Here is a 22,683-nt window from a genome sequence, read left to right as displayed (position 1 = left end):
TTAAATTAGATAAAATAATATATTTGTATTTATAAATATTAATAAAAATTAAAAATAGTATTTATTATTTTTAATGTCCTTATAAGGAATGTCCTACATTGTTAACCAATGGACAAGTCACTCCCCTCTAATCTTGTCTCAGGGCTCCGGTTGAGGAGAGGGGTGATAATTTTTCTATAATAATTCTCGTATGATATATATTCATTTTAGAACTTTATCCACAAAAAAAAAAAAATCTGATACAAATGTAAATATTTTTCATTTTATAAGTCGATTTTTGTTATGTATTTTAGACGTGGGATACTTGATTATATTCACATCATACATAGAGGTAGCAAACGAACTTAATCAAACGAATAGTATGAAAATATTAATATTTGAATTTAAATTTAAAAATATATATAATATTAGAATTGCACGAAAATATAATAAAATTTGAGTTCAGTTCAGTCCGAATTGATTGAATCTATATCAGAATCAAATTATAATTCAAAATAATTTAAATTCGAATTCAGTTTCGAGTTATTCAGATAAATTATGTAAAAATAATTAAAGTCGGATTCGAGTGCAACTCGCCTCGCAAATGACTCATAAATAATTAAATACAATATTATAAATTTAAATTTAGTTAGAAAAAATTATCAAGCACGTTTCAAATTCTAACTCCAATTCAATAATTTCGAGTATAAATCAAATATTTTAAAGCCGATTCAAAAACTGGCCAACAGACTCGATTGCCTCTGGTCCTGTATTAAATAAATATTAAACTTTAATATATTTTTTTATACATGATAAGGAAAAATATACCTCTAAAATAATTTCCTTTAAACAAATTTTAGAAGTAATTAAAAAAAATGGAAGTAGTATTGCAAGCAACCATTACATTTTCATGTGATCATAAAATATTCTAGACAAAAATTAAAAGGCACCATTTATCAGTATTAGTAGTATTATTTTTTAAAATATTAAAATAATATTTCATCATATTTATGATCTTCAAAATACTCTTATATATTTTAAATACTTTAATATATCAATATTTTATGTATAATAATTTTAATTAAATTGATCAGCTCATTTAGTTTAGTATATTATAGTAACTATACAATAATATTGAGATAAAAAGTATCTTCGGGATGAAGAATATATTGACGGTTGTTTAAAAAATAATTATAAACTTTTTAAATTTATATCACTTTACCCTTTATACTTTATATATTTTTTTGTTTCAAGATGCTATCAAAAAATTTAAATCGTTAAAAATATCTCTAGATTTTTTAAATTTTTAGTATTTGATTTTCTAACTAATTTTTTTTAATAACAGAAAATTAATTTCACATACATATGATTCCATCAAATAGAGAACAATTCGTCTGATTAAATTATTTTACAAAATTAATTATTAATTCGAAGTAGTGGATTTAAAGGTGACAATCACTACCATTATTACCATGATTGCCGGTCTCTTCCTCCTTTGCCACCATCATAGGGAATGACTTAAAGACTGGTAGACTTGAGAGTAACAGCTCGAGGTTGCTGATCGATGGTGTGATCAAATAATGATCGTAGAATTTCGATGGCATAGATGACGAAGGCAAGGAGGCCCATTGCGAAGGAGGAGGATTGTCGATGACCGAAAAAGCGGCAAGGGCGGCGATGGAGGATGGGTGGGGGAGGAGCACACCGGGGATACTCTCAAGGTAGTTAAACTTCTCACGAAGCAACAAGATGAAGCTCAAATCCTCCATTACCTTCATTTATTAATTTGATGCATTTTATATTACATACATAAATTAAATTCATGTATTATATAAATTTATTATAGAATTTAGCATTTATAATTTTTTACAAAATAGTATATTTGTGATTATAGATTTTAATTTAACAATTTAAAGATTTTGCCACAACGTATTTTTTCCTAATTAAAAAAATTAATTATATACATATTATACGAAATCTATAATTCTATAAAATTCCAATGATGATAATCGATTAAAATAATAATGTTGATAATTATTTAATTCCACATTTATTTGTTTAAATTTTATTTTAATTGAATTCAAATATTATTTCCAGATATCAAACAAATATACACTCAAATTAAAAAGATAATATTGCTAATTGGTATTGTAAAAGATTTTAAAGTGATAAATACGAAGAAGAAAAATAATCTTTTAATTAATATTTGAGTGTATGAAAATTTGTAGTCAAAGTCAAAACACATCTTCTTTGTTTTTTTTTACTGAAATAGTAGAAAGATGCCCCTTTTCATTTATTATCAAAAACATTTTTTTTCGTCCTGTCTCCTGTATACTGATATTTTTAATTTTTATCTTTATCTCTATAGTATTCATCCGGATCAAATATTCATCCTCATCCATATTAGGATCAAACATTATCATTATTTTAAAAACATATAGTAGAACATCATATAAAAAATAAATTAAGCATGTACTATACTAATAATTTATTCATATTCAATAAAAACATGATAGAGATCCTCTAATCCAGGATCTCTGGACCAGTCATAATTAATTCCTTATTTATTCATTAGTTGAATGGGTTGGATTCTACCTGTTAAATAGATAGGATCCAGTCCATCCAACCAATAAATGAATAGGGTCTCTTCTGATCCAAAAAATTCTGGACTAGAGGATCTGGCCTCATAAAAAACATATTAAATACAAACAAAAATAGTGTGTGGATTTGGAAAAGAAAATTTCCTTTAATATATATATATAATGTAATCAGGTATTCATATCAGATATAGATAGGATTATATTAAACTCGTCTCTATACCCGATTACTCGATAGTCATATTTGATTATCCGATTATTTAATCGGGTCAAAAAAATTTCTTCATACCCTCCTCTATTCGGTTCGGATATTGGATCCTTCATCGGATTCAGAGAAAATTATCATCCTTACCGTCGTCTTATCCTATTTTTATTTCAAAATACCTTTATTTTTTACAATATTGTAATATTTATGAGATCATAACTGTTACATGATTGTAGCAGCTACAAGATAAATAATTATGAAATCATAACTGCTAATATAAGTACCCCGAGTTAGTTTTGATGTTGATCAACCGAGGTAAGTTAGTCCCTATGTATTTGATATCTTGTGTCTAAGTGTATAGGGACTCAGGAATATAATAAGTTGAGTGGAAGACGCAGCTAGCGAGAATGATGACACGAGAAAGAAGTTGGCAGGCTCGTTGCATCCGAGGGATGAGAAGCTGTGGAAGAATACACCCGTGGAGCGAGAAGGACGTGCGCAGCTTATACGAGGGATGAGAAGCCGGAAGGAAGCATGCTCAAGGAGAATATTAGAGTTAGGTTCAGGTGAGCTCAACTCTGGATGATCAGACCATCACCCAGGCGTGTGAAAGTGATCAACTCGGAAGTTGACCATCCAAGGCGCCCTCAATCGACTGGAGGTGCCCTGTTGAAGTGAAGATCCGAGGAGCCTTCAACGGGTTTGATGCATCTCTCATGTAGTGGATTTGAGGTGCCTCAGAATAGTTGGAGAATGTTGGCGAAGAGATAAACAGCGGAATCCATGTCAGTCGATCTGAGGCGCCTCTGATTGAATTGAGACACCTCCATTGGAACTGAGGCGATGAATCGAGGCTGTTCCATTCAGATATATCAATAGAATGTTGGTAAACTTCATCTAATTAGAGGCGCCCCTAGTCAACCAAGGCTTCCCGAATTGCCACATCAATAAAATGATTACTTCGACCAGTAGGCTATAAATAATGTCCCAAAGCTAGGAGTTCATATCACACTTGTACTTTCATTTCCATTTTTGTTTTGTTAAAGTCTAAACTTCCAACTACTATAAAGGGCTTCTTTGCCTCTGACCTTGTCGAATAAGGAGATCTTTTAGTGAGTTGTTATTACTTTGGATTAACAACCTTCTCGGTTGTAAATCAAGTAAAATTTTTGAGTCTCTTACTTTATGTTTTTATTATTTGTTTTTAAATAATTAGTGTGTCCTTACTAGTTCAAAAGTAAGAGAAATAGTTAACTTTTATTGCAAGCTATTCACCCCCCTCCCCCTCTTGTCAGTCCATCCAATCCAACAAGTGGTATCATAGCCCAACCGTCTTCGAATAACTAACTGCCGACTAAAGAAACAAGAAGATGGTCGGATCAAACATCCATCCACCAAAGATCAAGGGGGAGTTTAAGCTTTAGAAGCGACAAATGGAGGTATTTTCAAAACAAATTGTGATATATTGCTAACAATTAAATATGTTTTTAAAGCAACCAGGGATGAGAACGGAGAAAAAAAATGAAGAGCACTAATGAAACAAGAAACAGTAAACCAATTTTGTGGCTAACGGCAAGGTAGAGTTTTATCTGTTGAGCGTACTACCGAGGGACGTAGCCAGAAAATCTATTAATATTGGGATGACTAATTTAATTAATTAAATGACCAAATATTTGGAAAATTAAAGAACAACTTAGTAGAAATGGAGCCACAAGCTAGGATTTCGGCTTTCAAATTGGTTTACATTTTACATCCCAAACTTAATATCAAAATGAACTTTATAGTGTAAGCTCAATCAATTTTCAGATTTCATGATTGCACCAGCGGAGTGCGACATTTCCTAACAAGAAATAGTCGTCGAGTTTTAGATTATGACATAAAGAGAGAAAACTGATAGGTTATTTGAGTTTCCTATGTTTTATTAGGCTAAAAGAAAGTTAATAGACAAAAAAATTGTAAGAGGTTAAAGGCCAAAATAATTTACCTAGGGCTTAAGCCCAATACAAATAAAATCCAATACATACTACTAACTTAAAAAAAAAAAATGGGTTGGAGCCCACCCCACCCTTTGGGGTGGCTCCATCTCTGGTACTACCGTCTCAAGAAGTCAACCAGATTGACACATATGACTCTTGTAAAGAACTCTGAAAGAAGTTCCTAGAGTTTCATAGAATGCACATTGGAGGTCAAACTAGCAAGACGAGATTTGTTCTGAAATCAACTAAGCAACCTATGGCTAAAGAAAGGGGAAACGATAGTACAACTGCATGCAAAATTGAAAGAGGTACTCATTAATAGTAACGAATATAAATTTACTAAGGTAATCATTAAATGCATTTCCAAGAACCCTGGAATGGATATCAATCATAGACTTCTATTATATCTCAAAGGATTTCAAGATAAGTACTTTAGAAAGTTTATTTTTAACTTTAAAATTTCATGAATCTCATTGTACAGAACTCAGAAAAGAAAAGGAGTTGAAACACAACCTAGCACTAAAAAACAAAAAGATTGAACCAGATTCAGAATCATCCCTCGACAAAAATAAAGAGGCTTATATAGTAAGAAAATTTAAAAAGGTTTTTTAAATTCTAACAACTTTGATAAGACATGGGCCGAAAAACTTCTATGAGGAAGAGGGAAAATGAGGTGTTATAACTGCAATGAAGAAAGACATATCAAGAACAACTACCACAGATTAAAGAACAAAGAAAAAAAAAAGGCAAAGGGTCAAGAAGGTCTAAATAGAAGAACATCAAAACAACTTGGAGCTAGTCTTCATCAAGAGAGTCCAAGATAGAGGAATATGCTGGACTAGTACTAACGGTCAACCACCTATCTAAAGATGATGAAAGCTCTTTATAAGAAAACAACAATGAAGAGGGAGCCTAAACCTACTAATATGACACAGTAAGTGAGGTACGGAATTTTCTTTCTGATCAACTTTAAGATGTTATAAAATGTTGTCTAGAACTTTATACAAATTATAAACCAAGTATCTGTATCTAAAAAGGATTAATACTACTTAGAAAATAAGATAGAAAATGCATGCTTAAAGGAAGAATATGATAAAGTTAAAATAAAAAATGTAAAATAAAAAAAATCAAATATAGATACTAGAAAAGAATTATTCATACTAAATTCAAATTTCTTATCTATTTTAAATTTTAAAAATTATAGAGAATTTAATTGGTATGTTAGAAATCACATAGACAAATTATAAAAATTATAAAAATGATATTATGAAAAAATATTTGATTAATCCAATAATATGTAGTAATTTATTTTGGATTGTTCTAACCTATTAAACTATTTTTATGTGCATGTCAGAAAATAAATTTGCGTTATTTATTAACATTAGTGATAAAATTATTTTTCATAAATTTTCTCTTCGGTTGTTTTTTGTTTAAATTTTCCTTGATAGAAAAATGTGTTATTTGTTAAGAGATTTTTTTTTTGAAAATTTTCAACCACTAAATAATTTTAGAGGAATTTTTTAAATTAAATTTTTTCAGAGATAGATTGTTGACAAACCTAATTTTTTTTTTTTTTTGATAGATATCAGTTATAATTTGCATTGTTAGAAAAATCAGTAAAATGTTTTGACGTTAAAATCAATTTTTAAATATTTAATTTCAAAAATAACTATTTCTATACCAGCATATTTATTTTGGTGGTAAGAAAAATTCTCTTGTGAAATTTTTTCTATAGTTAGATTGATATGTTTAATATTGACAAAAAAATTCAAGATTTTTTGAAAATTATAAATAAATTTTAAATTTTATTTGAAGAATTTAACGTATAATTCTTAAAAATTAGTTTCTATGAAAAATAATTTTTTTAATATATATATATATACCCACACTATATACTATCATGCTGTTAGTAAAACCCTTAGAAATATTTTTTTTTCTATTTTTTCATTTTATTTACTTTTTTATGTGATAAAAAAAGAAATTATGAGAGTTAAGTTAAAGGGGATATTGCAATGTTATTATTTATACTTAATTGCTAGATTTAATATTTTAAATTGTTAACATAAATCTTTTGTTATTTGTTTATCCTAGTTTTAAATTGGATTGATATATATATAAAATAAGAAGATTGTAAGTATCCCGGGTTAATTTTGATGTTGATCAACTGAGTTAAGTTTGTCCTTGTGTATTTGATATCTTGTGTCTCAGTGTGCAGGGACTTAGGAACATAATAAATCGATCGAAAGATGCAACGAGTGAGAAGGATGACATAGGAAGGGAGTCAACGGGCTCAGTGCATTCGACGAAAAAGGAGTTATGGAAGAATACATCGGTGGAGCGAGAAGTACGCGTGCGATGTATCTTAGGGACGAGAAGTCGAGAGGAAACCAACTCAAGAAAAAAGGTCAGAGTTGGATTCAGGTGAGCTTAACTTTGGATGACCGAACCATCACTCAGGCGTGCGAAGAGTGATGGTCAACTCGGAAGTTAACCATCCAAGGTACCTCTAATCGACTAGAGGCGCCCTGTTGAAGTGAAATCTAAGGTGCCTCCGATGGGTCTAAGGCGCCTCTCATGCATCGGACTTGAGGCACCTCGGATGATCTGAGGCACCTCAAAAGAGTTGGAGACCTTTGGGGAAAAGATAAGCAATGAAATCCACGTCAACCAATCTAAGGCTCCTTCGATTGAACTGAGGTGCTTCTATTGGAATCAAGATGCCTCCGATGAACCGAGGCACTCCATTCAGCCAAATCAATTAAATGTCGTCAAGCTTCATCCGATCGGAGGCGCCCCCAGTTAATCGAGGTGTCTCAAATTGTCATGTCAGCAAAATGGTCACTTTGATCAATGTCATATAAAGAGTGCCCCAAAGCTAGGAGTTCATATCACACTTGCACTTTCATTTCCATTTCTATTTTGTCGAAGTCTAAGTTTCTAACTGCTATAAGGGGTTTCTCTGCCTCTGACCTTATCGAAGAAAGAGATCTTTTAGTGAGCTGTTATTGTCTTGGATTAACTGAGTTTCTTACTTTATATTTTTGTTATTTGTTTTTAAGTAATTAATGTGTCTTTACTAGTTCAAAAGCCAGAGAAATAATTAATTTTTATTATAGGCTATTCATCCCCTCTAACCGTTCTATCCTATCTAACCACTATAATATAATGTCAATTAGTATTCACTAAAAATAAACTCTCTATATTATAAAAGCTATGATTCAAAATTATTATAATATAATATCAATTAATACTGATTACATGAAATGTTTATATTGCAATAGCTATAAACGGTGACTATTACATCTTAGAGTGCGTTTGGTTCAAATTATCATGTATAACTTTGGTTATGTGATTACCAGGTAATCACATAACCAAGGTTATGGGGAATAAAATATAACTAAATGTTGTTTGGTTCAACTTAGGTAATGCAATAAAAACTTGTTTGTTTGAAGGTTTTAATGAATACCTTAGTTTAATATTTTACCGTATTACCCTCCGTTACAAAATCAACTAAACATAATATTATTATTATTATTATTATTATTTATTTTTTTATGTTTTTTTACTTTTCTTTTTATTGTATATTTTTTTTTACGTTTTTATGTGTTTTTATTTTTTTAATGTTTTTATATTTTTTATATTATTTATATTTATATTTTTACATTTTTTAAATTTTAAATTTTATTTATTTATTTTATTTTTTTTTTTTATAAATTTTTTATTTTTTAAATTTTTAAAATTGTAAAAAAAATTTATTTTTTAAAATTTAAATTTAAATTTTTTATTTTTTTTAATATTTTTTATTTTTTAAAATTATTTATTTTTAAAAATTTTAAACTTTTTTAAACAACTTTTTTTATTTTTTTTTTACATTTTTTCTCTTTTTTCCATGTTTTTTCTTATCGGAGGGTATTTTTGGTAAAAAAAATTCGTTAACCTCGGAATCAAGAAAAACCTTAGTTTTCTGAGATTTTCCGATTCTGGGCTGCATGACCTTTTTGCTGACGTGTCGGGCATGGAACATTACTAGAGAATCATTGAATACCTAAACCAAACAAGGTTTTTGTTGATAACTTTGGATGGATAACTAAGGTTATCAAAAATAATCTTGAACCAAACGTACCCTTAATGTTATTAGTTTTGATTATAGTTGAAGTATTCCGTTATGATTTGGTAGTTGTTACGATAATATTGAACATAAAGATATTTTTTTAAATAAAAATATATTAAGATAAAATAGGATATTGTTTTAATAATAAATGAAAAGGGTGCTTATTTGATTTTTTCCAAAATTTATTATAAATCATATAAATTAAAGGAGCTTAAAAAAAGAGATAAACCTTGTCGATGGATCCTAATTGCACAACACCTTCCTTGACTGCCACCAGAGCAATAGTCTGCATGAATAAAGCATTAATAACAATTACTCAAAACTATCATGGCTTAATCTAAATAATCATATGATGAATGAATGAATGAATTAATATGTATATATACAGTGACCTTGATGCCTGATTGGAATTGAGCCTCCCATGTTCTTGGTTGCTGGATCAAATTAAACAAACATTGTATAATTAATAATTTCATTAGAAATTTTCCTAGGAAATTTTTTGTTTACTCCTGAAGTTTATATATATTTTTTAAAACAATATTCTTTGAAACTTTTAAATCCTGGAAATATTTAGTGTTCTTGTCGTTTTACCTCTTAAATGATTTAGAAAGGGCACCCATAATTATTAAAATTGTCAAAAAGCACCCTTTTTTAAAATAAAAATGCCCTATTATATTTCTCGTACTGAAAAATACTCTTATTTTAACTGCATGTGTTAACGGGAAAGCCCAAAGCCCGTTACCGCCATTTTCAAAGGAGATGCCAACCGTCTCTCCTTTCTAGGAACATAAAACATTTTACTAGCTGCAGTACGATAGTTAAGATATTAAATATTATCCTATAAAATTTTGGGATGAAAATTTAAGGTATCTTTTTATTTATATATATATATATATATATATATATATATTTTTATGTTTAACCACCTATACTAATGACTAATAATCGTCTGAGTAAATAAATCATTTTTATCACATAGGAACATAAAATATTCTTATGTACTAGTCATTATTCCAAAGGTTAATAGCCGTCGTAATTTACTTCTTCCGTGTTAGTCCTGAAACGAATTGACGAAAACACTAGGAACGAACGTATTCATCTTTTACCATAACAAAATACTCTTACTTTAATGTTATTATTCTAGTTAGTAATTGCTATAACGTCAAAAATACTATTTTAACTAAATCAAAAAATTACGCACAGACACTTATATTACAAAAAATTCTTCACAGCCATTAATGTCTACTACAGCATAGTACCAACCATTAATTAGCAATTACAAAATTTTGACAACAATATTATGCTCCTTTTGAGCATATATTAAAATAATTTTAATTTAATTTAATTTAAACATTTTTAATTTAGTAAAGATGTTTTTTTTACATAAAGATGTTTCATATAGATTTTTTAACGGAGTTGAATCGGTTTAAAAAATAAAAGAGCACCTATCATATTTTTCGTACTGAAAATACTCTAATTATGTTCTAACGATTGTAGCAATTAAGAGATAAAATAAATTTAGTTAGTCAAAATTATGATAGTATTATTGTACCAGTCATTATGTTAATGTCTATTATAGTATTGTACCAATCATTGATTAACTATTAAAATATTTTGACAGCAATATTATGATCATTTCGGGAATACTAAAGTGATTTTGATTAATTCAACAAATATTTTTAATCAAATCAATAAAAAGTTTTTAATATAAAAATGCTATGGATATAGATTTTTTTTAACCAAGTTAAATTGGTTTATTTTTACACATTCTTTCACCTACGTTATAAGGCTATGATAAGAGTAGAAATATTAAAGATAATTTTTTATAATTAAAAATAAGGTGAAATAAAGGAGAGAAAAAGGGAGCAGTAGAGCTTTGCTTACAGCATCAAGTGATTAATGGTGGTTCCAAGTGGAGATGGAAGTGATCTCAGTGTTTTGGGTATAGATTTTTTATATAAAAATGTCTCGGGTGTAGTTTTTTTAACCAAGTTAGAATCGATTTATTTTTATACATTCTATCAGCTAGCTATGCAACGATGGATCCTTATAATGACTGTCCTGAGCTTAGCTTAGCTATGCTTAAGATGCTCAATAATGGTTCTTTAATAATATAATTAAAGAAGTATAATCACCTATGTAAATTTTCTATTGAACCCATTAAAATTCATCCCTTTCACATCCAAAATCTAATCCACCTCTAATTCTGAGATCCATCCATGCACTATAAAAAATTTATCTTATTTTAATTTTTGCCCCCGGAGTTATGGTGCAGCGACAGGATACTCAGACTGTCACTCAAATATCCACGGTTCGAGCCTCAGTTATAACGAATTTATAGGAATTTTTCCTCCAAATGAGACACGCAACTAAAGGATGCTGGGCTCTTGGACTGCCCGCTACCAGATCGATCATCCCAAATTCAACGCAGTCTGATTAATCATTTTTTTTATAATAATATTGGAGACATATGAAAAAATAGTATTTTAAAAAGAGATTTTTTATGATTCTAATAATTAGGAGAGATCTGTTGATTTTTGTCCATTTAAAAATATCACAAATATTTTTTAATAATTAAAGAGGGTGAAATAAAGGAGAGGAAGAGGCAGCATTAGAGCTTTGCTCCATCATTAGAAGGGTTGTTCCAAGTGGAGATGGAAACGTGCTCATATTATTTTGGATATAGATTTTTTATATAAAAATATTTCGGTTACAAATTTTGTAGCCAAGTTGAATCAATTTTTTTTACACATCCTAGTAGCTAGCTATGCCAAGGACATATCCATATAATGATTGTCCTTGGCTTAACTCAGCTTTTCTTAAGATGCTCAATTATACTTCTTTAATAGTATAATTAAAATAATATAATAATCTATGTAAATTTTTTATTTAATCAGCTAAAATTTATCCCATTCATATCCGAAGTCTAGTCCATCTCTAATTCTTGAATTCGTCCATGGCTACATCATAGCTGTTATAACAATATTGGTAAATAATAATTTGTAATTAATTAGCATAAAGCATTAATTATATTTATGTTTTTTAGGAGTCAAGTTCAGATTTAGTATTAAGTATCTTTATCTTTTCTTAGCTAGTCAAACTGTATTTCCTAGGCTAATTAAAGTTTAGCTAAAGTTTATATTTTCTATACAATTAATGTAATTTTGAAGCATTTCTCTATAAATTCATATACTGTATATCCATGAAAGTAATGGCAAAAGTAAAAAGTTAGAGAAGCAGATTTACCTCTTCTCTTAATTTCTTTTCTTCTTCTTCGGTCTCCAACAAATTTGGTATCAGAGTAATTATTAGAAAAGATGTCTCTATCAAATTCAAACTCTATTTTCTCATACACAACAAGTCAGATTCCAATTTTCAATTAAGAGCATTATGATTATTAGAATTCTCAAATGGAAATCATCTTTCTTTCACAAGATTTATGGGACATGATTGAAGAAGGTTATATGGAGAGACAAGACCAGCAAGATTCTTCTTCTCAAACAGGAGAAATAGAGAAGGAAAACAAGAAGCATGTGAAGAAAAATGCTACAACATTGAGGATCATCCAACTAGAGGTAAGTAAAACCATTTATCCCATAACTTATGACATCAAGAAGGCCAAAGAAGCTTAGGAAACTCTAAAAATAGAGTTCAAAGGTTAGAAAAAGTCATCTCCATCAAGTTACAAAGCTTATGGAGTGAATTTAAAAATTTATCAATGAAAGGAAAGCTTATTAAAGATTTTTTCTCTAGAGTTGCTGAGATTATCAATCAAATCAAGAGTTGTAGAGATGCTATTCCTGAAAAGAAAGTTGTTGAGAAATCTTAAGAGGCTTCCTAAAAAATTTGAGCATATAGCTTCTGTTATTGGAGAAACAAAAGATCTCACCAAGTTTACACAATATTAACTTATGGGATCTTTAGAAGTACATGAGAAAAGAGTAAGCAGATACAATAATCAACCCATGGAGCATGCTTTTCAAGCAAAAGTGAATAACTCGCGAAATTCCAAACCAGAACAAAAAGGTAAAGGGATCACATTTCATGGACAGTTTGACATTAGAAGTCGTGGAAGGTATTTTCAAGGCAGAGGAAGAGGAGGGAGAGATTCTTTAAGTGGAAGAGATTCTTCATGGCAGCAAAAACCTGGTAACTATGATTCTCATGTTTCATTTGTAAGAAAGCTGACCATGAGTCCAAGAATTGTTATTTAAGATGCACTAGATGCAAAATTCTTAATCATTCTTATAAGGATTGCTGGAATAAAGAAAAGGGAGAAAATCAAAAGGTGAAAAAGGTAGTTAATTTTTCAGCAAAAGATGATAACAATAAATTATTCTTTTATACTATGGATGATGAGAAATCTGGTGAAATGTGGTATTTAGATAGTGGTTGCAGCAATCACTTAACTGGAAATTAGTCAGCATTTGAAGAGCTGGATAAAAATTACTCTTCTCATGTTGAACTTGGTGACGAAAAGTAAGTTGAGATCGAAGGAAAAGGAGTTATTGCAGTTCATACAAGTGGAGGTAACAAAAAATTTATTCATGATGTGCATTATTCTCCTAATATTTCCCAGAATCTTTTGAATATTGGACAAATGATGAGAAAAGGTCACAAGCTAATCTTTGATGATGATAGATGTGAAATTTTTGACAAGAAATCTGAAGAACAGATTGCTGTCGTGATGTTGACTTCCAATAATTTTTTTCACTTTCATATGAAATCATCTCAAAAAACTACTTTTAGAAGTGAAAGTGTTAATAAATCTTATCTTTGGCATTTGACATATGGTCATTTAAATCTTAAAGGACTACAGTTATTGAAACAAAAGAATATGGTTGTTGGACTTCCAGAAATTAAGCAACAACATGAGGTTTGTGAAGGTTGCATTTATGGGAAAATACATCGGTTTCCATTTCCAAAAATAACTTGGAGAGATTATTTTCCTCTTGAGCTAGTACATGCAGATATTTGTGGTCCAACTAGAACTCCTCTCAGTAATAAAAGGTATTTTCTGCTCTTTGTTGATGATTTCACTAGAATGATTTGGGTTTATATTCTTGAGAAGAAATCTGAAGCCTTCACCAAGTTTCTACACTTTAAAGCACTAGTTGAAAAGCAAAGTGGTTGTTTTATAAAGACCTTAAGAACAAATCGTAGAGGAGAGTTCATTTACAAGCCTTTTCTCCATTATTGCAAAGAACAAGGCATTCAAAGACAACTTACAATCAGATATACACCGCAATAGAATAGTGTCGCCAAAAGGAAAAATAGAACAATTGTAGAAATGGCCAGAAGCATGTTAAAAGGCAAAGGACTTCCCAATAGATTCTGGGCTGAAGCTGTAAATACTACTGTGCATATTCTCAATCGTTCTCCTACCAAAGTAGTTTAAAATAAAATTCCTTTTGAAGCATAGCATGACAGAAAACCAATTGTAAGTCAATTTAAGGTTTTTGGGTGTGTTGCTTATGCTCTTGTTCAAAATAGCCGATGAATCCAAAGGTTATCTACTTTTCAATTCATTAACTAATCAATTAGTGCTTTCAAGGGATGTGATTTTTGATGAAACTGCAACATGGAAATGGGAAACTGAAGAAGTTGCTGAAGTACTTATGGAAGACTTATTTTTTGAACCAAATCAATCAGTTAAAGATGTTGGTTCATTAAGGAGTAATTATGAAGATGATTTATATTTAGGAACTCCTCTAAAAAGATATCCTTCCTTGGCAGATATTTATGAATCCTGTAATGTTGTATTTTTTACTTGTGAGCCATAATATTTTGAGGATGCTGTAAAAGAACAAGTCTGGAGAAAAGCCATGAATGAAGAAGTAAGGAGCATTGAGAAGAATCATACTTGACAGTTAATAGACCTTCTAGAAGAAAAAGAAACAATTGGCTTAAAATGGATCTAGAAGACCAAGTATAATGAAGATGGCAGTGTGCAAAAACATAAGGTAAGGTTAGTGGCAAAAGAGTATTCTCAACAACCTGGTGTGGATTTAAATAAAACTTTTGCTCCCATAGTACAAATGGAGACTATTAGAATTTTTCTTGCCTTGGCAACTCAACTAGAGTTACAAATATTTCAACTTGATGTTAAATCAACTTTTCTGAATGAAGAGTTAGAAGAGGAGGTTTATGTGAAACAACCTCAAGGATATGAAATAAAAGGGAAGGAATAGAAAGTCTATAAGCTACACAAAGCACTTTATGGGCTTAAACAAGCTCCAAGAGCAAGGAATAGCAAAATCGACGCTTATTTCCTACAAAATGGATTTGTGAAAAGTCAATTTGAACCATATCTTTATGTGAAAAAAATATGAAGGTGATTTTTTAATAGTTTGTATCTACGTTGATGATCTTATTTATGCAGAAACTAATGCTAGAATGGTGTAATCATTCAAAGAGGCAATGATGAACGAATAAGAAATGACGGATCTTGGATTGATGAAGTATTTTCTTGGAATTCAAGTAAAGCAATCGAAAGGAGATATTTTCATTTCTCAAGCAAAATATGTAGTAGATTTGCTCAAAAGATTTCAAATGGAAAATTGCAAATCAACAGCAACTCCTATAGCCTTCAATGAAAAATTATAGCTGAATGATGAAGCAAAAAAGTGTGATCCAAATATTTATAGAAGCCTTATTGGTTTATTGATTTATTTGGCTAATACAAGACCTGATATTGTATATCATGTTGCATTAATATCTAGATTTATGAATGCTCCAAGTAAGCTTCATTTTGTAGCAGCAAAGAGGATACTTCGTTACCTTCAAGGGATAAAACATTGGGAATCAAATATTTGAAAGAAGAGGACAACAAGTTAGTTGGTTTTTGTGATAGTGATTGGGACAGAAGTCTTGATGTAGAAGAAGCACTTCAGCATATGTGTTTTGTTTGGGATCTAAAATCATTTCATGGAGTTCAAAAAAACAAAGTTCAGTTGCATTATCATCTGCAGAGGCTGAATATATTGCAGCAAATGAAGCTGTACGTGAAGTAGTTTGGTTAAGAAGAATTTTGGTTGATTTACAGCAAAAAGATACAAATCCTACTCTAATTTACTGTGATAACCAATTTGCAATTTGAATGATAAAAAATCCAGTCTTTCATGGAAGATCAAAATATATAGAGTTGAGACATAATGATATTCGTGATATGGTTTAAAAGAAGGAAATTCATTTAGATTTTATCAAGACCACAGATCAGCTAGCAGATATTCTTACCAAGGCAATATTTATTGAAAAGCTTCAACGGTTCAAGGATATGATGAAGATTATAAATTAAGAGGGGGGGTGTTAAATAGTAATTTGTAACTAATTAGCATGAAGCATTAATTATGTTTATGTTTCTTAGGAGTCAAGTTCAGGTTGAGTATTAAGTATCTTTATCTTTTCCTAGATAGTCAAAGTTTACCTAGGTTAATTAAAGTTTAGCTATAGTTTATATTTTCCATGCAATCAATGTAATTCTGAAACATTTCTCTATAAATTCATGTACTACATATCCATGAAAGTAATGGGAAAGATAAAAAGTTAGAGAAACATATTTACCTCTTCTCTTAATTTCCTTTTTTCTTCTTATGCCTCCAACAAATATTGGAGAAATATAACGAGATATTATTTTAAAAAGAGCATCTTTATCATTATTTTAATAATTAAGAGAGTCCTATTGATTTAATTTTATCCATTTAAAAATATTAAAGATATTTTTTTAATAATTAAAAGAAATCAGGTGAAATAAAGCAGATAAAAAGGTAGCATTAGCTTTAATTCATCAGAAGGGTTGTTCTAAGTGGAGATGGAAGTAAGCTCATAATGCTTTGGGTATATATTTTTTATATAAAAATGTTTTGGGTATAGATTTTTTAACTAAGTTGAATCAATTTATTTTTACATATTTTAGCAGCTAGTTATTGTAAGTACCCCGGATCAACAACTATGTCTAAGGATGAATCTTATAATGACTATTTTGGGCTCTAGCTCAACTCTACTTAAGATACTCAATTGTACTTCTTTAATAGTACAATTAAAGAAGTACAATCACTTATATAAATTTTTTTATTTAATCCATTAAAATTTATCCCTTTCATATCCGAAGTTTAGTCCATCTATAATTCTTGGATTCATCCATAGCTACATTGTAGCTACTATAATAATATTGGAGAAATATAACGAGATGTTATTTTAAAAAGAGCATCTTTTCCATTATTCTAATAATTAGGAGAGTCCTATTGATTTAATTTTGTCCATTTAGAAATATTAATGATATTTTTTGATAATTTTTTTAAAAAAAATCTAGAGGGTGAAATAAAGGAAAGGAAGGTATAACATTAGAGCTTTACTTCATTAGAAGGGTTGTTCCAAGTGGAGATGGTGGTGAGAGCTTAGAGTGCTTTAGGTATAGATTTTTTACATAAAAATCCTTTGGGTATTGATCCTGCCTAGGAACATCATCAAACAAACCACTGGTGAGTTAGCGTGGATGTTGACTTATCGTTAATCGCCTATCGACAATGAGGATCAACGAGGAGATCCGCTGGAGCCTGGATAAAAGAAGACTAAAGAGCAAGACATTTAGAATGATGGTCAAGGGGTTCTCGGCATAGTCATTCCAACGTTCTAGTCAGTTTTCGGTGGAGATGGAGGAGGAAGAATAAAGAAAAGTAGTTATAGAGTTTTTTTATGAGTTTTTATACATACCTCAAACCGTAGGGACGGGTTACATTTTATAAAGCGATAACTGATTCCTATGTTTCCAATGTGTTTCAAAATCCGCATGATTTATTATTTGCTTCCTAAAATAGTCTGAAATCCTGAGATCCACGGGATCGCTATCCTCTTTTTGAAATAGTTAAAAATACCTACATTCGTGTGAGCTTTTCCTGAAATAGTCCAAAATCCCTATATCCACGCAAGCATTATTCTTTTCCTAAAATAGTATAAAATCCTGATTTGAGGCGCCAAAGGGTTGGGCACCTGGGGGGAGGGGGAACTATGGAGTCAGGGAGCCAAGAACTGGGGAGCACCAAAGAGTCAAGGGGCGTCAAAGAGTCGAGGTCGACTCGGTTTTCCCTTGACTTGAATAGCCACCTTTGTAGGATTACTAACCTCTCTTATCCATGTGACGTTCTCTAATTACCCCTGGATCACTAATCCCTCATTCAAATCTAGTTAAAGAAGGCAGGAGTTCGACTGACTAAAATATTGTATGACAAAACATGCTTATTCTAGCTACCTCGATTGCCCAAGCTACGTGGTAGATTTTTTGCATATTTCTGAAGCGATTACAAATTAAATGTCAGCACACCTCTATCATTATATCTTTAAATACAGTCATTCCTTTTAAACACACTGCCTACATCATTTGTCTTGGTTTTTGAGCATAGAATGCACCAGTGTATATCCAAGGTTGCATCACATTAATGTGATGTGATCCATAACAGAGAAGGTAGCGTCCTTCACTAGATATTTGATTTGTTCCATGCGTTTGATCCTATAGTTGAAAATTTATCCCACCCATGTAACATCAGAAACCTGACAGCCTTGGATAATTAAGTCGAGATATAAAAGGTTAGATAAGGATGCCCTTACCTTTAACCTTGCACTCGCTACTTCTGCGTTTGTTATTCTTCATCTTCATTCTCTTTGAACTTCTAGCATCTTCTCACTTAGTAAGTTGCTAGGTTCCTTTCTGTCGTTCCTTGTTTTAAATCACACAAATGTTGTTTTCATATCCGCTGTTCTTCATCTCTCATCTTTACTAAGGCTTTCAAATGGTAGTGACTGACTAGATCATCTCCTCCTAGTTTCGTGACCTTCTTCCGAAGTCATCTATTGAGTGGGTCGTGTTTCCCTATTCCAATATTTTTTTTTTATCAAAGTATCATAGTATTTTCGTATTCCATTATCACAACTTGGCCCTAACTCCTTCCGCATCTTAACTAGTATAGTAATCCTCTTCTGCTTGTATCACTTTCATCTCTCCCCTTGCATCTTCCATTTCTTCTTTTACTCGAAGAAGATGGATGATGGAGTCTTCTTCTTCTCATCCTGAGCTGGGCTTATACTAATTAAGAGCCTCTCGTCATCACACAAGGGGTGGAACCCTAATTTTTCTTTGGCAAACCCCCGAGTGTAATGTCCTAACTGACCTGGTGACAACACGAGTTACCCATGCTATTTCAGTGCATCACAGAAGTTAAAGGACTTGAAGTTTGATAGCAACCTTCTATTCGAGGAGGGATTGCTGCATATGTTCGGGTTGAGTCATATCTTCATTCCTCTTAGAATTTCATTTGGTAGGATTTTTCATTCAAGTAAGTCTTGTTGTCTAACTGAAGGTATATCATTTTTTACAGTTGCCACTATGTTGCAGCCATCTATGAACAAGTTGTTGAAGCTCATTGAGGCGGAGTTGGAGCCACGCTGGGCGACAATTGTCGAGCTCACCTCAGATGAGGTGATGCTTGAGGAAAGAGCACCCCCGCCTCGACTACAGCTCCAACGGAGATTGTCAACCCAAGCAACGACTGAAGATTTGCCTCTATCCTGGGAACCAAGCTAGCCTCTAGCTCTGTGACTAGTGGCTATGGAATCGACTCCATCTTAGAAGTTGGGAACACCTTTTAGGTTCACTAGGAAGAGGCAATGCACGCCAGGAACTTCCGCCAATCGTTCGGGTCAATCTGCCCACCATTAGCTCCTGCAAACTCCCCAAGTCCATTCATTGCTACACCTATTTAAAGATCAAGCAAGCTAGTCGGGTCAAGGAATCACCCAACCCTAGCTCCTACGTCCCTTACAGAGTCAAGGGATTTCTGCACCGGTGTTGGTTCTTCACACCCTCATGCGGACCCAAGTTTTATAGATAGTTGGGCAGATTTCTGAGGTGATGATGATGTCCCGATTATCCTCAAGAACAAATCCAGGTGGCGCATAAACTGGATCTCACCCTTTATGGTTTGGCAGCTATTGGGTGGAGAAATGTTGAGGAAGTGACCAAGGACATGACCATCCATGCCTTGTCAGAGGAGTTTTTACTAAATGAGGCCAAACACATGCCCCAGTTAATAGTGTTTGACCAATGGTATCATGAGATTTGGCAGGCTCGACGAGAACTGTGGGTCCAAGTGGCTGAACTAGAGTCTTGGCTAGTCGCAACCCCCTTCCAAGAGTTATTGACCACAACCCAAGAAGAAATGGCTCTTGCACAATTGGAGATTGACTGTATGAAGAAACAACAAGATGACCTCGCTTATGATCAGACAGTGATCACCCAACTAAAGAGAGGAATAGTAGAGGCGTTGATGGAGAGGATCCAAACCACATATGACCTAGACAAGATGATGTGGAAGGTTGAATCCCTCAAGGCCGAGAATGAGAAGTTGAAATAGGAGGGGGAGTGGCTGTGGAAGGAGATAGAGGAGCCAAAGTCTGAGGTAGAAGCATAAAAGACCTCCTTAGAAGGCACTCGGGCGGGGACGAAGGCTGCTATGGCCGAGTTGGTGGTAAATGGGACCACATTGGAAGCCAGTCACACTAAATGGGGCTCCTAAAAGTGGAATTGTGGGCCATCGGATGAGAAGCTGAGTAGGCCAAGGCCTTGGTGGTGGAATCCTTGCATATTGAAGTGGAGGCAGCCAAATCTATCATGGAGATCCTGGAAACCTCCAAGTTTAAGCTTCAAGTGGCACCGGATGTCCAAAAAGGCCAACTAAAAGGTAAAATGATCAAGTTCCAGGATAGAGAGATCTATTGATAGGCCGCCAAGAAGAAAGAAATTCTTCGTTCAAAGAAATTTATGATATAATTGGTACCCACCTTATCCATATGGTATGATATAGAATAGACGACACCATTCAACAACTACTGGAGAATGGACACCTCCCTACTAGTATGCCACCTCCTCTTATTAGCTTATCCAGAATCACCAACAACATCTCTGACAAGGATATAGTAGATTTAACTTAATTCGATCTAGAAATGTCTTTTGCTACTGAACATCAGTAAGAATATAATGAAAAAACTTTTGTTTATTCCAAATTGCCCTTTTGTGATGAGCTCTATAATGAGAGTCGAGAGATATAAATTTGTCTTGAAAGGTCATCGAGAGTTTAATCTCCAATGAGATGCACACTTCACCAAGGCTAGGAGGAATATTGAACTCAATCATGAGTGCAAGGGGGGCATCACATCATAGGTCTCAACCCTAACTAAATCCGAGTTGGGGGAATTTATGACTCTCAAAAGGACAAAGTGATATGATACTCACTCGACCCTTATATGAAGGGGAGGTTGCTATCACAAACTAAAGGATCTCGACCTCAAATGTATATGAGTTAGGGAGTTTAGGGCTTTGAAAAGGACAAGGTTATACGTTACTCGCTCTACTATTGTGCGAAGAGAAGATTGCTATTGCAGATTGAAAGATCTCAACCCTGATAATATCTTAGTTGGGGGAGTTTGGACCCTGAAAATGATAAGGCAATATCATAAATGCTCGACCCTTATGTTGGAGCATTCTAGGTGCCCTAGGTTTTAATGTTTGGATAAATGTTTAAGTTAAATTTATTGTTGTATTTAATATGCATTGTGAATATGTAGGATATAAGTACAATAAGAAAAGTCCAAGTATAATCTTGGCAAAGGATAAAAGTCCAAGAGGAGTCTTGGCGGTGTAAATCTAAGTATATAGTATTGGCAACATAAGTCCAAATGTGACTTGACAATGGTTGAAGTCTCGGAGGTGAGGAGCCTCTTGGCAAAGGAAGACCTGACAACTATGACAAGGCCAAAGGAATCTCCAGTAGGCAAGGTGTGAAGGATGGGGAGACATCTGAGGGACGCGAGGCTGATGGAGGAGGCTAGAAGACTAGATTTAGGTTGGTCGGGTAAGGATGAGTGTTAGGTGAATGTACTTAAGGGTCAAAACCCTAGGGATAAATTTTACTAGTCGATTGGGCGAGGACACAGAATATTTCTGTGTCTAATGACTATGAAAATAATAAATTGGAACTATAGTAGTACTGTAGCAGTCGACTAGTACTTCCATCAGTCAATTGGTATCGAGCCGTTGACATGTAAAGATCGAATTCCATAGAGGACCAGTCGACTAGTGATTTTATAAGTCGACTGGTGGTGGGAACCAGAGTTAAGTGTTTCCTCCCGAACTCTATTTAAGAGAGTTCGAGGTGCTTGACTAAGGTTGACGAAAATAGAGGTAGTTAACCCCTATTAAAGTCTTCCAAGCTATCATGTGATCAAGCGTGCTTACACGGGGTTGTGACGAGGTTTCTCCACCCACAAGGAGCTACTTGAGCTAGTCAGAATTTTTTGAGGAGTCATCCATCGATGAATTGAGATCATCCACCTTATGAATAGCAATGGAGTAAGAGCTCTAATCTTTGAATCACATTACATAAACGAGTCATTAGGTTTGTGTTTTTTTATCTTTGTATTGTTTAGGGCTTAGCTTCCTTGTTAGTATTTTATTTTGTATTTCCGTAGTGTACTAACGAGTGTAGGAAGCGACGATTTGGGTGATCGGCTATTCACTTCCTCTAGTCGGACATCAAGGTCCCAACACCTTATGCATAGGGGAGGTTGCTATTGCAGCTTAAAGGATCTTGACCTCGATTATGTCCAAGTCGGGAGAGTTTTGTTTTGGGCTCTAAAAAGGGTAAGGCGATAAGATATGCACTCGACCCTTGTGGGAAGGTGAGATTGTTATCGCAACCTGAAGGATCTCAACTCTGACTATGCCTAAATTAGGAGAGTTTTGTGCCCTAAAAAGGACATGATGAT

General features: G+C 32.6%; 1 protein-coding gene and 1 pseudogene across 1 annotated transcript in view; both read right to left on the bottom strand.

The window, feature by feature from the left end:
- Positions 1-1,291: 1,291 nt before the first annotated feature.
- The window catches only part of LOC122056566 (protein RICE SALT SENSITIVE 3-like), a 34,156-nt gene continuing 12,764 nt past the window's right edge, over positions 1,292-22,683 (bottom strand). Inside the window, exons 5-7 of the mRNA XM_042618572.1 lie at positions 9,261-9,302; positions 9,098-9,154; positions 1,292-1,751 (exon numbers count right to left, since the gene is read on the bottom strand). Coding sequence (XP_042474506.1) covers positions 1,422-1,751; positions 9,098-9,154; positions 9,261-9,302 — 429 coding nt within the window. The 3' untranslated portion in view covers positions 1,292-1,421. The remainder of the gene's footprint in view (positions 1,752-9,097; positions 9,155-9,260; positions 9,303-22,683) is intronic.
- Positions 9,527-9,657, bottom strand: LOC121968968 (annotated as a pseudogene).

Source organism: Zingiber officinale, chromosome 3B, assembly GCF_018446385.1.
Source record: "Zingiber officinale cultivar Zhangliang chromosome 3B, Zo_v1.1, whole genome shotgun sequence".
NCBI lineage: Eukaryota > Viridiplantae > Streptophyta > Magnoliopsida > Zingiberales > Zingiberaceae > Zingiber > Zingiber officinale.
This window is presented reverse-complemented; position numbering and strand designations above follow the sequence as displayed.